The following is a 16,302-nucleotide window of genomic DNA, read 5'->3' on the forward strand; positions in this document are numbered from 1 at the left end:
TCCCATCCTCGGGCAATACAAGCACTGGAGCCGTTGTCAACCTCTTCTTTAATTCTAGGAAAGCATCTTCGCACTTTTGTGACCACACAAACTTGGTATTCTTTCGAACCAAACTGGTGATCGGTAGTGCGATCTTAGAAAACCCATCAACATATCTTCGGTAATAACCTGCCAAACCCATAAAGCTTCTTACCTCAGTTACACTAGTCGGTGCTAGCCAATCAATGATAGTCCTTATCTTCTCGGGGTCCACTATTATGCCATCTTTTGAGATTACATGACCTAGGAAGACAACTCGATCCAACCAAAATTCACTCTTGCTCAACTTCCCATAAAAGCTTCTTTCCCTCAATCGTGTTAATACCAATCTTAAGTGCTCCTCATGATCTTTCTCTGTCTTAGAGTACACCAAGATATCATCAATGAAAACCACTACAAATTTATCAAGATAGTCATAAAATGTTCGATTCATCAAATCCATGAATGCTGCAGGGGCATTGGTTAACCCAAACGGAATCACTCTAAAATTTTTTTCGAACTGTTATGGGTAGTTGCTCAACTTTAAGTTTTACCTCCAAAGTTTACGTTACTTGTTACGATTCATAATCGCGTTACGAATTAACAAGTTTCTAATCATTGTAAAGAATTTTCAAATTACTACCATCACTAATTAAATTATAATTAGTAACGAACAAATATATAAGAAAAATTAGGCACTAAAAACGACTAATGAAATCTCCTAATAATACGACTGTTTCGAGATTTGGGCGATTCATTTATTTATTTAATTATTTATTTCGTTTTTTTTTGATAATTATTATTGTTATTTTTAATTTTATTTTTGTTGGTATTATTATTATTATTACTGATATTTTTTTTATTTTTTTTATTATTTTTGTGATTGTTATTAATCTTATTATTAAATTATTCTTTTTCTTTTAATTATTAATTTATTATTTTGAATATGTTTATTATAATTAATATTATTGTTATTAATAAACTTTGTATGTTGTGTTGAAAATTATTTTTATTATTGGTGTTGTTTGGTTTTTTTCGTTTTTTTTTTCAATTTTTAATTTTTTATTATTATTTTCTTTAGAAAAATTATTATTATTTTTATTTATATTATTATTATTATTATTATTATTATTATTATTATTATTATTATTAATGTTATTCTAATTTTTTTTGTTCATCTGGTTAATGTAACGTAATGTTTGATTATGTTAATTTATTTTTTATATTTAATGAAACTGTCAAAAATTTTAGAAAATGGCTGGTAATCAAGGAAAAGAAAAGGGTTTTTTTAGACAATTGTTGAGAGGCAATAGTTTTAGGCCTACCTTACTCAGAGGGGACCCTTATGAGAGGGGGGTAACGGGTTCTGCTAAGAGGGCTAGGCATGAAGAGGCTGCCAGACACAGTGAGGCCTAACGGTAGAGTACGCTGAACCAAGTGCGTACTCCTTTTGATGACCAGGCTAGCAGCCTCCAGAGTAGTTGGGGGGTTTCTAGTGATGATGATAATGATGCTGATGATGTTCAGTTCCAAGGTCCTGATTCTCGCCCATTGGACTAGACTGTTGTTCGGGGCCCCGACAGCAGATTCGCCCGTGGCGGCCCGAGTTCTTCTACCGCATCTGAGCGCACAGGATGTAGTTTCGTCGATAATGAGCCGCCACGGGAGAGCAGGCCCTCACAGTCCATTAACACGGACTAGTTAGTCACATCACCCCAGCCCGGGGGGCCGACAGATACGCGACTGATCCCTAGCTATGGCGGGCACATAGCTTAACTTATTTTCGACGGAACCGAGCGTACGCCTCCGATTTTGGATTTCCGTATTAGGAAGAGGCCGGTGGAATCCATAATCCGACTGAGGGATATGTCCGATGCTAAACAATGTTCTACCTGCCACTTCCCTCGGCCGACTACCGGACATTATGCACCAGCACATCGACTGTGCTTTGATATCGGTGTTCGTGGAGAGGTGGCAGCCGAATACGAACACCTTCCACATGCCATGGAGGGAAATGACGATTATGTTACACGACGTGCAACGCATACTGGGCATTTCTATCGAAGGTTCTTTGCCGGCTGAGCCTTCGGAGGCGCAGTGTCAGGTCGGTATCACCAATCTGTTCGGGGAGCCTATGTCTGAGCTTCGGCGTAGAGGTGCATTCACCTGCGGCTGCGTAAGCGTTGCTGAACTGATGCGGCTGTGTCATAGGTCCCAGGCCATGGATACCCAGACGACAGCGTACTACATGGCTATCGTCGACTCTACATTGCTGGCGGATAAGACCAGAATTGGCATGCGACCTCACCCGATACTTGCCGTGAACGACGATCAGCAGGAGGTGGCCTGGGGTGCGGTGACCTTAGCGTTCTTGTACAGGCAGCTCGAAATGGCATCTAGGGCTGGTTGCAAGACCATTGCGGGCTGCCTCACATTGCTCCAGACATGGGTCTATGAGTACTTTCCCGCTTTCCGCCCTCATCCTCGCCGAGAAGATGTGCCAAACATGACTAGGGCATTGTACATTATATGACATTTTGTCATGCATGTGTTTTTAAATTTACAGTATTTTTTTTGTTAACTTGGCCCGCATGCAGGTGGAATGGACTCCCTACAATTCAGCTCCTACTGCGTTGCTGAATGAGCACCCACGCACCACCGTCATCGAGGGTATCACGTGCTTTGATGTCGTCGAGGTGTATTTGCCGGAGCGGACATTGCGACAGATCGGGTTCGTGCAGCCTATTCCTCCCGCTCCTATGAGACCAGCCAAGGCTCTCCGACCGGCACACGATACTAACTCCGTGACCTTTCCTTCTTCTGCTGTGTATTTGGAGGCATGGAGTAGGTTCCCCTTTAGTACCCGCCTTGTTGAGTAGGTAAACAGGGTAAACAGGGATTATTTCCCAAGAAACTTAAATCATATCCCAAAACCTGGGCAAAGGAATCACCAGCTCTATTACGAAACCAACACAGCTAAATCTCAAACCAAATATCTAATCTAAACATAAAGTAACCTTACAACTCACTACGAGTCCATTATAATCAACATAATCAGAACTAATATACATTAAACAAATTCCTAACACAAACTATAAGCTTCCACGGCCTCAGCTCAAAAGGACATCCTTAGCACTCTCATCAACATTGCTAACCCGATTATTCCCGACCAGATCCGATCTGTAATCAGCTAAAAGATGGAAACAACAAGGAATCAGATTAAACTGAGTGAGAAGCAACAATCCAAAACAATTAAACACAGCAATTCAAAACAATGGTTTAAAAGCAACATTAGTTTCCTAGATCTATGTGCGCACAGGGAGTCTAGTTGAGAGGAACATCCATAGCTCTAAGGCTATGTCACTCTCGAGTGAAGCTAGTCAATATCTCAATGACAATTCGCTTCAAAAACAAGGAGTAGGGAACCATGTTCCTCAACTCCGTCAATGACCAGCTTTCAAGCCCGATCCATTGACCATATCAATATCAGCATAATTATTCATAAACATTTATCACATTCATATAAATTTTCACAAACTTTAAATAAATATTTTACAAATGGTAGCCTGGCCAGACCCCTTTTTAAGGGACTATTACTACTCACCAATAACGCTTCAAGAAGCGAAGTCCGTTTCTCCACGATCACTAGAAAGGTTCCTCAATGATATCGTCTCCTGGAGCATAACAAACATAACATCACAACAAAGCGTTCGATACTACAAACTAGGTTCATATAACTCATTGTATCTCCTCCTATGATCGCATCTTAGTTCCATCTTCTATTCTAATAATTCTAATTTCAAAGATTGCGCAAGTTCTAATTCTAACCCCAACATATATAAAAAAAATATAACCTTGTTTAAGTCTAGCTTATAACCTTGTAACGATCATACGTCTCCACAATTCCCTTTGTATTTCCAATTCAAACACTTCTAGTTCATTTAACTCAAACCAAGAAACTAAACAAGATTAACCAGCTATCCTAAAAGAAGAACACAACTAATTTATCCATTCAACTAATAACTTCCACACGAACCCTGATACTTTCAAGAATAACCAATCATATAAAATCAAGGGTTATATCCAACACTTACAGTTACCCAACTATTAAATAAAAAGCTACAACAAAGAACTATCCACCACTAGCAAATTCACATGAATCAACTAACATTTAAGAATATCAAGTTTCCATAAACTTTCCACATTCAATATCCTATCGATATCCTAATCTTCGTAAATTCATACTAATTAATAATTCCACAATAAAGTTCTTATCACCACTTTGACCTATAATTATCATTAACATTCAAATCCAAATCCTCACCACTACCTATACACCATCAAGACACTACGAATCCATTCCCACAAATTGTTTCACAAGTATCTGGTATTATATCTAAGAGTATCAATCTATTCAATTATTCACCATTATCATAACTTGTCACAACTCTTAGTTCCTAACAATAATTCAGCAGCTAAATATACATATCCAACGGCAATTGCTCTAAATCCACAGTTACCATCACCTAACACATCAATCCAGTCGAACAAGTAAGGAGGAAGGATGAATGGGATGTTATTAGGCAATGAAAACTGTGAGAAATCACGACCTCCTGGATCATCTGCAATAATTGCAAATAAGGTTAATATGCTTAAACTGTAACAAATTAATGCAAAAAATGAAAAATAAAGTCATGTACCGGATAAGTTGAAACTAAACTTAATTCCTACTGAAGATTGATGAATGTCATCTACATACAAAGCACCATGTGAACCGATGGAGATATGTAAATAACATGCACACGGCAATCCATGAGTTTGTTGAAGTACACAACCGCATTTGTTAAATACAAAATCACCCAGTTCTAACATGCGGTTATACTCAAGCTGGAGCTGCTCCGAGGCATAGATAGATACGTGGCGATATAAAGGTCTAAAGAAATGCTGTTGCATTGACCTTGCTACAGAAGTCATGGATTCCTGTAGCGCTTGTCGGATCCTGACTTGCTGATTTGTAATCTGTGCGTGTGCCCTTCTAAAAATAGTATCGAATGAGCTCTAACCGCTACCAAGGTAATACTTGAAAGACGAGTGTTGGCTTTCAACTCTGCTGGTAGTCTGGTTACCCAAGTGGAAACAATCATTCATCCACGCACGCACAAATTTCTCTCTAAGTGGAATCCATGTTCCAGCCAAATACCAAATGACCTTTTTGTTCCGAACCGACCACGTACTGACGATCGCTTGCCATCTCTGTTCAAATTCCCCGATTGTAGAACTTTCAACCAAGGGGTTCCATCTACTTTTCCTGAATACCTGCCCTTGTTGATTTTTTTTCCCGCCGCACAACTTGTCCACCATGTTCTCAACGTCGTTGCCAATATGCCAGATGCATAACAAATGCCGCACATCTACATTAAACAAAACATTGAACGTAATTAAGACATAATCATTAGATATAACGACAATAATCAATCAACAAAACCTTTTTACCTGGGAAGACGTCACGAATAGCTGCAGATAAACCATCGTCCGATCGGTTACAATGACGTTAGGAGTCTGAGCAGTGCCGAAAATATCTCTCAATCCATGCAACACCCACAAATACGACACAGCCACCTCATCTCGCATCAAACAAAACTCAAGCAAGAAGTTGTAATTGGTTGGCGTCATTCCGATCACTTCACATAGTGGCCACTTTTGTTTGTTCGTTTTGTACGTTGTATCTATCAGCACAACACGTACATATCATTTGGATAGAGGTAGGATTTGCAATTAATAGTCTGCTCAATTGCCCTTCGATATCCAAGTCTATCCAAACCACGTAATTAAGTTCTGTGGCCATATGAAGACAGTGTTGAAGGGGAGTCCTACCCTCCATCTCTTCTCTCCTTATTGATTGCCTAATATTATATATCTGATTCATACTAGCATAAAAACCAGGAAAATTATCTCTAATAGAATTCATAATAAAGGCCGGTTGCACTAAGCTGTCGTATGTACTCCCGAATATCTACATTGATCCTATTCGCCCTTACATGACCATCTCTGTAGACTAAGAACGGGTGGTTATGTTTTCCTTTTTCACCAGGACATACCCTTACCGTCCAAGGTCTTTCTGGTGGTTTACGACTACTTCCTATAATCAAAAATTTACACCCACAACTTCTACTTTTAGAACCAGGTCGGGCAGTATTATCTAGATTATGTACATCACCCCTAATATTACCATAGCGGTGACATCTGAAATAAACACTAACTCTAGAACATCCTTCTTTCTTTTTATAAGAAGCACATGTAAATTGAAAACCAATTGTTATTGCTATCGCATCGGCCCAACTATGTAACTCATCTACGAAAATAAATTCCCTATCCGTAACAAAGCTATCGGAATAGCCTACGTTGTCTCCAAAGTTTTCAAACTCTTGCAAATTTGAAATATAAATAGTATAAATTAATTACATTAATGACATAAATATAAATAATAATTATAACAAAAATTAATAACAATATTAATACTAAAAAAAATTATTAAAAATAATAATAATAATAATGACTACAATAATAATAATAATAATGACAACAACAACAACAACAACAACAATAATAATAATAATAACAATAATAATAATAATAATAATAATAATAATAATAATAATAATAATAATAATAATAATAATAAATAAATAAATAAATAAATAAATAAATAAATAAATAAATAAATAAATAAATAAATAACGAAAAGTAAAATTAATAATGACAACAACAATAATAATAATAATAATAATAATAATAAATTACGTAAATAAAAAAAAGAAAAAAATAAAAAAAATAATATATCAACAGCAATAATAATAATAATAATGACAATAATAATAATAATAATAATAATAATAATAATAATAATAATAATAATAATAATAATAATAACAGTAATAAAAAAATAACGAAAACAACAACAACAACAACAACAACAATAATAATAATAATAATAATAATAAATTGCGTAAATAAAAATAAAAATAAAAATAAAAATAAAAAAATTACAAATCGCACAAAACTGGGCGACTGGACCATGGTTCAAACGCCCAGTTTTGTGCCATTGAACAATGGTCCAGTTGCCCAGTTTTGTGCGACTGAACCATGGTTCAGTCGCCCATTTTTGTGCTATTTATTTATTTTTTTTAAATTTTCAACGATTCAAATCGAAAAATTTACGTACCGCATCCGATTTATAGTTGCTTTCGTTAGCCATATTTAACCAATTATGGGTGACAACTTCTTTAAGAATTTTTAGAGAGATAGTACCATGTTTGAATTCGTACTTCATACGCATCTCAGAATTCGATATATATAGACAAATCTTCCGCATTAAATTGTTAATAGTGTTATTAAGTATGATTTACATTTATTAATTAAGTTTTAAGTCCAGTGACAATTTTATAATTTTTTAAACTCCAAAGACAAATACGTAATTTCAAAGGGGGTGGCGATAAAATGAAAAGAGGTGGCGATATTTAGCAACAGCCTAATATTAAGTGATTATATTGCAATGCTGCAGATAAAAAACATAAAAAATAGTAAAAACAATCACTGCTAACTATCAGCTACACAACACACCTACTTTCAAAGGCAAGCAAGTTTCTGTCATCCCATGTGTAATTTCATGGCCACGTGTAATTCATCAACAAGCATTATATATATATATATATATATATATATATATATATATATATATATATATATATATATATGAGATTGTCTCATCATGTAGTTAGGATTAAAGTGATTATTTTATAGTTATAAGTGATAACTCTAAGAATATAAGATGTGATCACTTTAAAACAGTAAGTAATCACTTTTAAAATTAGGTAAGCACAATACAGATGGCTCACCATGAGACCATGTCATTAGAGAATTTGTGATAATTTGATGGCGAATGCTCTAAAACATCAAAGGAAAAATTATTAGGAATAATACAACCTTTTGCTTATTTCTCTACAATAATACCAACTTTTAATTAACCATGAATAATAACAAATTTGGGACTAACATGTTAAAAATCAAACTATAGAAAATTATATGACAAAAAAACTTGGTAAATTAGTTAATAAACTAAAGTTGATATTATTCTAGGAAAAAAAACCCTAAGTTGATATTATTAGTTAATTAACGAAAGATTATATTATTCCCGGTAATTTTTCTAATATCAAATACCAATAAAATATAAGCTAATACTAGCATCTCCTCCGAAAAATTTAAACAACTTGATCCTCATGGCAGCATAATCAACACTCGATTGTTGCTGTTGGTGCAAGGAAATGGATATTACATAACCATTACTAGCCATATGATTCTTATAATCCCCAAGACATATGATATTAAACCTATTCGTTTAATAAAGAAAACTGATAGTATACATACTCATATAATCATAGCTTACAATCAAAGCAGCTCTATACACACTGCACAATGCCAATAATCTATAAGCTCAGTTTCATTAACTTCCATGCACAACCCAGCGAGAACCCCCATAAGTTAACTAGCAAACGACAGACAAGAGTACAACTACTAAAGTAAAACATCAAACTTCAAAGCAAGCTACTCCGTCCTCAAACCCCAAGAAAAACAACTTCAACCAACTAATTCGTTAACAATCAAAAAAGACTCGAACTTCTGTTATAGATTTAGTGAGTGTATGTCATAGTCTTAGTAGTATAAAAAGGACATAATGTTGTATTAGAATTTATCAAAGAAAATGAAATAAAACAATATTCTTTCTCCTCTTCTAAATTTCTTTTCTTCTCCCCTTCTTTCCTATTCACATGGTTGCTTAAGTTTCAACAAACAATAACATTGGTATCAAGAGCCATTCTTTTCTTGGCACCAATATTTCTCTTCCATTCTTTTTCTTTCTTTATCCTATTGAAACATTCATTTCTTGACATAAAATACTACAATCAAATGGCACATAACCTATTTGAAAAAAGTCACTACAATGGTCATTTGAGTTCTTGGAATTTTTCTCCAAACTAGAGATTTCTTTTAGTAGTTGCAAAGATGAGGAGTGATGAGTTTTGCAAAACCATACAATTTGAAGAACCAATTATCCCACAAGTTGATGAAGCCAAACAAAAGAAGATAATCAAATCTTTTAAAAAACTTTTGAAAGATGAATGTTTTTGATAGTTGGGATAAAGGATTGTGTAAATGGTGTAATGAACCAATTCTTGATCATAATTGCCGACATAATAGGGATAATTGGGGATTTATTGTAGTATATGACGAGGAAAATGATTATGTGATTGCATTAGAGATGTTCAATAACATGCTTGAAGTAAATACCATTCAAGAATTAGCGACATGTGATTTAGAAATTGATACACAAGAATCTTTAAATGTTGATCATATGAATTCATGTGTGAAAATTAAGCTAGGTTCTAAAGGCTTTGTTCATATAGATGGTGATTTGGTTAATTGTGTGATTGATGACATGAGTGAACATGATTTAGTTAAATATCATGAATGTTTTGTGGCAATTGAACCTGAAATTTTATTTTCAACATATGGGGAAATTCTTGAAGTTCATTGAATTCAAAGTTCTATTCTCCAAACTAAAAATCTGCTAAGAAACATATTAATGGGGTACTTTGTCAAGAGTGCAAGCTCCAAAAAGGTTAAAAGAAAATATGAGATGTATAATAAAAAGAGAAAAGTTTGGGCAGAATATACTAAAGTAGTGCTTGACCCACCTTGGTTATTAAAAATCAAGAAACGGAAGATTTCTATGCATGTTTTTAGTTTTATTCATGAAGTGATGAACAAGTACAATAAAGATGCAAATACTTGACCATTATCAAGAATCCGAGTCTTAAAATCATTATGTTACTCTTAAAATTCAAGCAAGTGCTAGTGAAAATGGAAATATTGTAGCACAATTTTTAATGCAAATGATGTTGCTTGCTTATTTGTTGGTAAAGAAGATTCAACTAATAATAAGTTTCAACTTTAATGCTCGAACTCATTTGTCATAGAATCAGAAATTATCGACATATGTGGTTTTTATGTTGACAGGGTCTTATGGTAAAGAGATGCAAGATATTGATCTTATTTTATTTCTCACTATTTTGGCATTTTTTGTCGGTGTCTAGTTATAGTTTAAAGTTTGTCTTGTATTTTTATTTAGATTTCTAAACAAAGACTTGAGGACAAGTCTTTTGAAGGGGAAAAGTATGTTATAGATAAATTTAGCAGTACAATTGAAATTAGTTATAAGTGAGTGTTTGTGATGGTCTTAGTAGTATAAAAGGGACATAATATTGTAATAGAATTTATCAAACAAAAATGAAATAAAACAATATTCTTCCCACTTCTAAATTTCTTTTCTTCTCCCTCTCTTTTGTATTCACATGGTTGCTTGAGATTCAACAACCATGACAACTTAACACTCGATTCTACAAAAGTTTTTGAGTTTCATACTTAACTGACTTCATAATCCAATAAAAATTATAGTAAATTGAAGTACAGAAACTTAAAGGAACTAAAAATACAATCCGAATCGATAGTTCTCCATAAAAAAAAATTTCCAACATCAAATTGAATCAAGAATCAACATACAAGGACTTAACTTAACTTAAAAAGAAATACACCTTAAAAAGGAAAACTCTAAAACATTTTCCCACATTACATGAACAACACCACCACCATCATCATCATACCTAATATATCCCGCTCATAAGAACTATGGTCAAAGTCTGGGGAAAGAAGAAAGACGACAACTTTTATCCATAAAGGAGATTGCGATCAAACAGTCCCTCAACTCAAGAAAAAAAAACTTCAGAGAGTGTAGCTACCCGGAAGCCTGCAACTTACAACACATGTCGACCATTAACAATAATGTGAGAAAGGATAGTAAATCAATAAATAAATACATACAAAGAACATAAAGTAAAAACAAGAAGGTAGTAAGATAGAAAGAGTAAGATAACGCTAAGTAAAGGGTTAGAAATAAAAAAACGACAAGTAAGTGGGACATAGTCAGTAATCTAAGATGTGAATAAGATGCCTCCACCTACCCCTATCTCTGGTCAGATCTTTAGAGAGGTGGAGCTCATGCAGGTCATTTTTTTTATCTGTGCCTCCCACGTTTTCCTAGGTCTTCCTCGACTTCTCTTACCTTCCACTATGATGCTTTCGATCCTTCTTACTGGGGCGTCATAAGTCTTTCTTTGCACATACCCAAACCATCTCAACCGTTCTCACTCATCTTCGCAGAAAGAGGTGCAATCTCTAACTTTTCTTTAAACTCTTGGTTTCTAATCCTATCCATCATAATGTGACCACTCATCCACCTTAGAATATGCATTTCTGTAACTTCCATCCTCTATTGAAAAACCTTCTTCACGGGCCAACATTCTGTCCCATACAACAAAACCGGCCTAATTGCAACACGGTAAAATTTACCTTTTAATCAACTAGGGAACTTTTCATCACAAAACACCCCGGTTGCTGCTCGCCACTTAAGCCAACCCGCTTGTATACGATGAGTAACATCTCCATCAATTTCCCCATTACTCTAAATTACCGATCCTAGATACTTAAACTTGGTCGTACATGCAACAACTTCACCCCCTATGGTCACTTTTGGCTCATCTATCATTTCTATCCCACTGAATTCGCATCGCAAATATTCAGTCTTCGCACGGCTTATGCGCGACCCTCTACTCTCTAGGACTGCACTCCACTCTTCCAATTTATTATTAGCTTCTTCCTTATTTTCTACTACCAACACGATGTCGTCAGCAAAAAACATGCACCATGGTACGGTCTCCCAGATAAATTTAGAGATTTCCTCCATAATGACCGTAAAAATAAAGGGACTAAGTGTTGATCCCTGGTGTAGTCCCACTTTAATTGGAAAAGATATATCAATTTACAAGTGATATATTAAAACTCTGTTATTCAAACAGAACTCGAGTGAAAGAAAAATTGTTCATAGAAGCTTGAAATTTAGGGCTTCTTTTGGGAGATAAGGAATTAATTACCAGATACTTAAAAGAAGTTGTTAAACTAAATTAGAGTTCTCCAATCGACGATTTGACTTCTTTTTGAAATTGAAATTGATCCTTTTTTGTTTGTTCGTCTTCTTCGAATTGGTAGGTAAAAAAATGTAGGCGATTTTTTTGCTCGAAAATGGAGGAGAGAGAAATTATTTTGGATAGAAAGAGAAAAATGAAACGGGATGGATGTGTGTAGCGATATCATAATATAGTCAGTCTACGTGCAACCACTTACGGGTTCGGCGTATAATTTTAAAGTTGTTATTTTAAAACTTGAATCGGACATTTTAGACCTTGAAATAGGCATTTTAAGGTTTGAATTTGAGAAACATTAAATCATTGGAATAGATAATCTAAGTCTTGAAATGAATATTTTAGGGAAATATCACATGCTAGCATCTAGTTTTGATGAAACGTCAGTGGTAGCACTTTTGTAAGATTTTTCCACATGGTAGCATCCAGTTTATGCACTATCTAACTGTCGTATCATTTTCCGTTAAATTCTTGTTAATTTCTATTTAATTCATCATTTTGTAAGATTTCTCCACATGGTAGCATCCAATTTTTGCTCTCAAATATTTAATTCAACATTTTAACGTTTAATTCACCAATTAATTTATCAAAGCCCTTAAATATTTTACAATTTAATTTTCAATCGAATTATTAGCATTATAAAGTTCAAAATGTACATTATAAACACTAATAAATAATTGAAAAGGCGCATTTTATAAGTTCAAAAGGTGCATTTCATAAGTTCAAAAGATGCATTTCAAGCACTAATACATATCTACTAAATTGTTACAACATTTAAGGGCGTTGATAAATTAAGCGGTGAATTAAACGTTAAAATGGTGAATTAAATATTTGAGAGCAAAAACTGGATGCTATCATTTGGAAAAATCTTACGAAATGATGAATTAAACGGAAATTAACAAGAATTTAACGGCAAATGCTACGACAGTTAGATAGTGCATAAAATGGATGTTAACATGTGGAAAAATTGTACAAAAGTGCTACCACTGGCGTTTCATGAAAATTGGATGCTATCAAGTGGAATTTCCCAATATTTTATAGTTAGAGTAGGTAAGTAAAGTATAAAATAAAGGGTTGGAGTAGGGGTTTTAAGAGTTAGAAGTTGCTTTTTAAGTGGTGGAATGTGCGTTTCAAGAGTTAAAGTCAATAGCTTAAAAAATTAGATTAAGCCTCTGGAGAAAGAAGATTGAGGCTTAAAATAGGGCTTTTTAAGTGTTAAATTTGGCTTTTTAAGTCCTGAAATGGGTCTTTTAAGACTTGAATTCGACAAGTATAAAATTTTTTTGGTCCCACGCTTAAGGCGGTCGCATAGAAGTTTTTGTACTAAAATCTTGCATTACAGCTAATCTTGCGAGCGACCGTTCTAATATGAGACCAATAGCCGAATCTGCTCAATTATAGTTTTTTTCAAATATGCGACCAGTAATTGATCTATCTAAGGTCATAATCAGTACCTTTAGGTCAAAATTGATTTTCTTTTATAAGTTATAACTGATCATTTAATTAATCATTTTATATATAATTAATCACTTTAAGGTTTGAATTGATTACTTTTAGATCAAAATTGAACGTTTTTATTGATTTATTTTAAAATTTGTAAAACAAAAAACACAGATATATAAACTCTTCATGAACTAAATTAAACTAGTGATAGCCCGTCTTGTATGAGACCATCTCACAATGAGACCTCAATACAAGAAGTTCATAAGCTAAAAAATTCTATTATTGAACTATTAACCCACGTATGAGGCATGTCTCACGATGAGACCGTCTCATACAAGAATTTGTGAGCTAGTGAAATAAAGACTCAAAGACCCAAGCAAAAAATATAAAGGGGGTGTTTAGCAAATTAGCTTATTGAGCAATTTTAGTTTCATTATCATCATACCCAGTGTATCCCGATCATAGAAAAATTATGGACAGGTCTGGGGAGGGAAGGACGGCGGCAACTTATACCCATAAAGGAGAGCGCGGCCAACGCGGCCAAAGGAGTCCCCCGGCTCGAGACAGATAAGGAGACGTAACTACACGGGAAAGATAAAATAAATACCTATAAATAAAAAAATAAGTAGAACCAACTACAAAATAAGAGAAAACAAAAAACTAATAATAAAAGAACCGAGAGAAGCAAGAGAGCAAGAACACCAAAAGGTAATCTAAGAGGACATCAGTAGTATAAAACATGGATATGGCGCCTCCAACTACCCCTATCCCTAGTCAGGCCCTCAGAGAGGTTTAACTCATGTAAGTCAACTTTTATTTGCTCATCCCAAGTTCTCCTGTGTCTTCCTCGACTCCTCTTGCCCTCTACTATAATGCTTTCTACCCTCCTCACGGGGGCATCGAAAGAGTTTCTCTGCACATGTCCAAACCACCTCATTTATTTTCGCGCATTTTTCCAGAAATAGGGGCTACCCCTAGTTTGTCCCTAAACTCTTGGTTCCTAATTCGATCCATCAATATGTGTCCACACAACGCGCGTTTTTCTGGTAGTTATTTTTTTTATATTAATAATGGGCTGGCCCATTTGAGATGTGTCTTTTATAAAGACGGTCTCAAGTAAGAATTTGTAAAAATACTGTTAAATGTGCTGATTACTTTAATGTTAATTATTGATTTTTTTTTTCTCGATTTGATTAAAAAATCCAACTCTGTGACTTACATTGCTTATTCTAAACCATAAGTTTAAATACATATTAGATAATCCCTGTGCGAAGCACGTTTTTTTTTATTTTATTATTTTTGATTATTTAAAAAAATAGAAAAGGAATTGTAAAATTTTGGTTATTGATTTTCAATAAATTAATAATTTAATTTTAAAAATACTATTTTATAAGTTATGTATGATGTTAAACAATGTTATTTTGATATTATTTTTTAGTTATGTATGATGTTAAACAATGTTATTTTGATATCATTTTTTACCGATTAGCATAACAATGGACTTGCAGAAGTTGCTCAAACACCTAGTATGGAGGTTGTTGGTTCTAGGATGAATGATTTGCTAGTGGCCAATTCTCATTGGAGTTTAGTGGTTGGTTTACAAGTTAAACAAACTATAAGGAGCACAATTTTGTTAATTTTTTTCGATTAAAACAAACGCACCTAACGGAATTTGTTCATGTTGATAGGTTTGTTGAGTTTAAAATTATGAAAATTTGAGCTCGAATTTTTTCAAAGAGGAAAATGCAACAGGTTGAATGAAATCTTGTAAACACACACAAGCTAGCCATATCGGTGAGCTTTTTTAATATATGGCTTTGGCACATTATGCAAGTTAAGAAAGGGGCATTCATAATTACTAGCTGGTTTACTCTTTCTTGCATGGTTGTATGTTTAATCCAAGAAAATTCAAGACTTCAAGGCTTAAATTATACATAAGGTTGCATGGTGATTGAATGGGCACTATTGGTGTATAAAATGGAGGGTCAAGTCATTAGAGCAACAATTCATGCATCAGCCAATCTAGATCAACGGTAGATATGTTCAGAATTTGTTGGTTACTAATGTGATCAGGAGCAAAGCAAGTTGACTTAGGCAAGTTTATATGAGAGTATTTAGCTGTGAAACCTATTGTGTCTATATGAGAGAAGTATATGTGCAGATTGTTCAACTAGACATTGAACAATTGTTGGGTTAGTACTTGCAAGTTTATTACAATAAGGTACCAATCTGTTGGTGGAATGTTTGATGCATCCAATGATCGAGCAGGGATTGCTAAGTCAAGGTTGTGCATCAAGAGAAGAGTGGGTCTGATGGTCAAGACAAGACCTAATGGGTTAATAGACACACAACGATCTGGTCAAAAGTAGGTCATTAGGGAACAAGGCCTACTGGTTCAGTTTGATAGCAGGGCCTGGCTTGTTAAGGATTTGTTGGTGCAATGACATGAGATAACATTTTGGCAGGGTGTGTGTAAGAGATAGCAGGACTACGTGAGGCTATGCAATCAAGGCATCACCATGAGTGGCAGTGACTAGTTTGACAAAGCTACGAGGAGATGGTCTTCAAATATTCAGCTAGTTTTGCTTCAATTGTGGAACCCACCAATTTAGCGTCAGCAGTATTTAACAAAATTGAGGGGTATATGTTTATATCAAAGGTTCTTGTTAAAATTTTTAAAAAAAATAACGTTTAAAGTATATTCTTAATTTGTAGTTATTTACAACCACTTTGCTTAAAGTTAGCTTGT

General features: G+C 34.3%; 1 protein-coding gene across 1 annotated transcript; it reads right to left on the reverse strand.

Annotated features, from left to right (window-relative positions):
* Positions 1 to 11,339: 11,339 nt before the first annotated feature.
* On the reverse strand, positions 11,340 to 11,875 carry LOC130815028 (uncharacterized). Its single transcript, XM_057681356.1, has 2 exons — positions 11,603 to 11,875; positions 11,340 to 11,456 (listed from the first exon to the last, which is right to left on the reverse strand). The coding sequence occupies exons 1-2, from the start codon at positions 11,873 to 11,875 to the stop codon at positions 11,340 to 11,342; spliced, it is 390 nt and encodes a 129-aa protein (XP_057537339.1).
* Between the last annotated feature and the right edge of the window lie 4,427 nt (positions 11,876 to 16,302).

This window comes from Amaranthus tricolor, chromosome 6, assembly GCF_026212465.1.
Source record: "Amaranthus tricolor cultivar Red isolate AtriRed21 chromosome 6, ASM2621246v1, whole genome shotgun sequence".
Lineage (NCBI taxonomy): Eukaryota > Viridiplantae > Streptophyta > Magnoliopsida > Caryophyllales > Amaranthaceae > Amaranthus > Amaranthus tricolor.

Excerpts from the sequence above, each read along its gene's own strand:
- LOC130815028 (XM_057681356.1), bottom strand. The coding sequence starts at position 11,875 with ATGGAGGAAATCTCTAAATTTATCTGGGAGACCGTACCATGGTGCATG. Across the intron at positions 11,457-11,602 it reads AGTTTAAGTATCTAGGATCG|GCCGGTTTTGTTGTATGGGA; the intron begins GTAATTTAGAGT and ends TGTTGCAATTAG.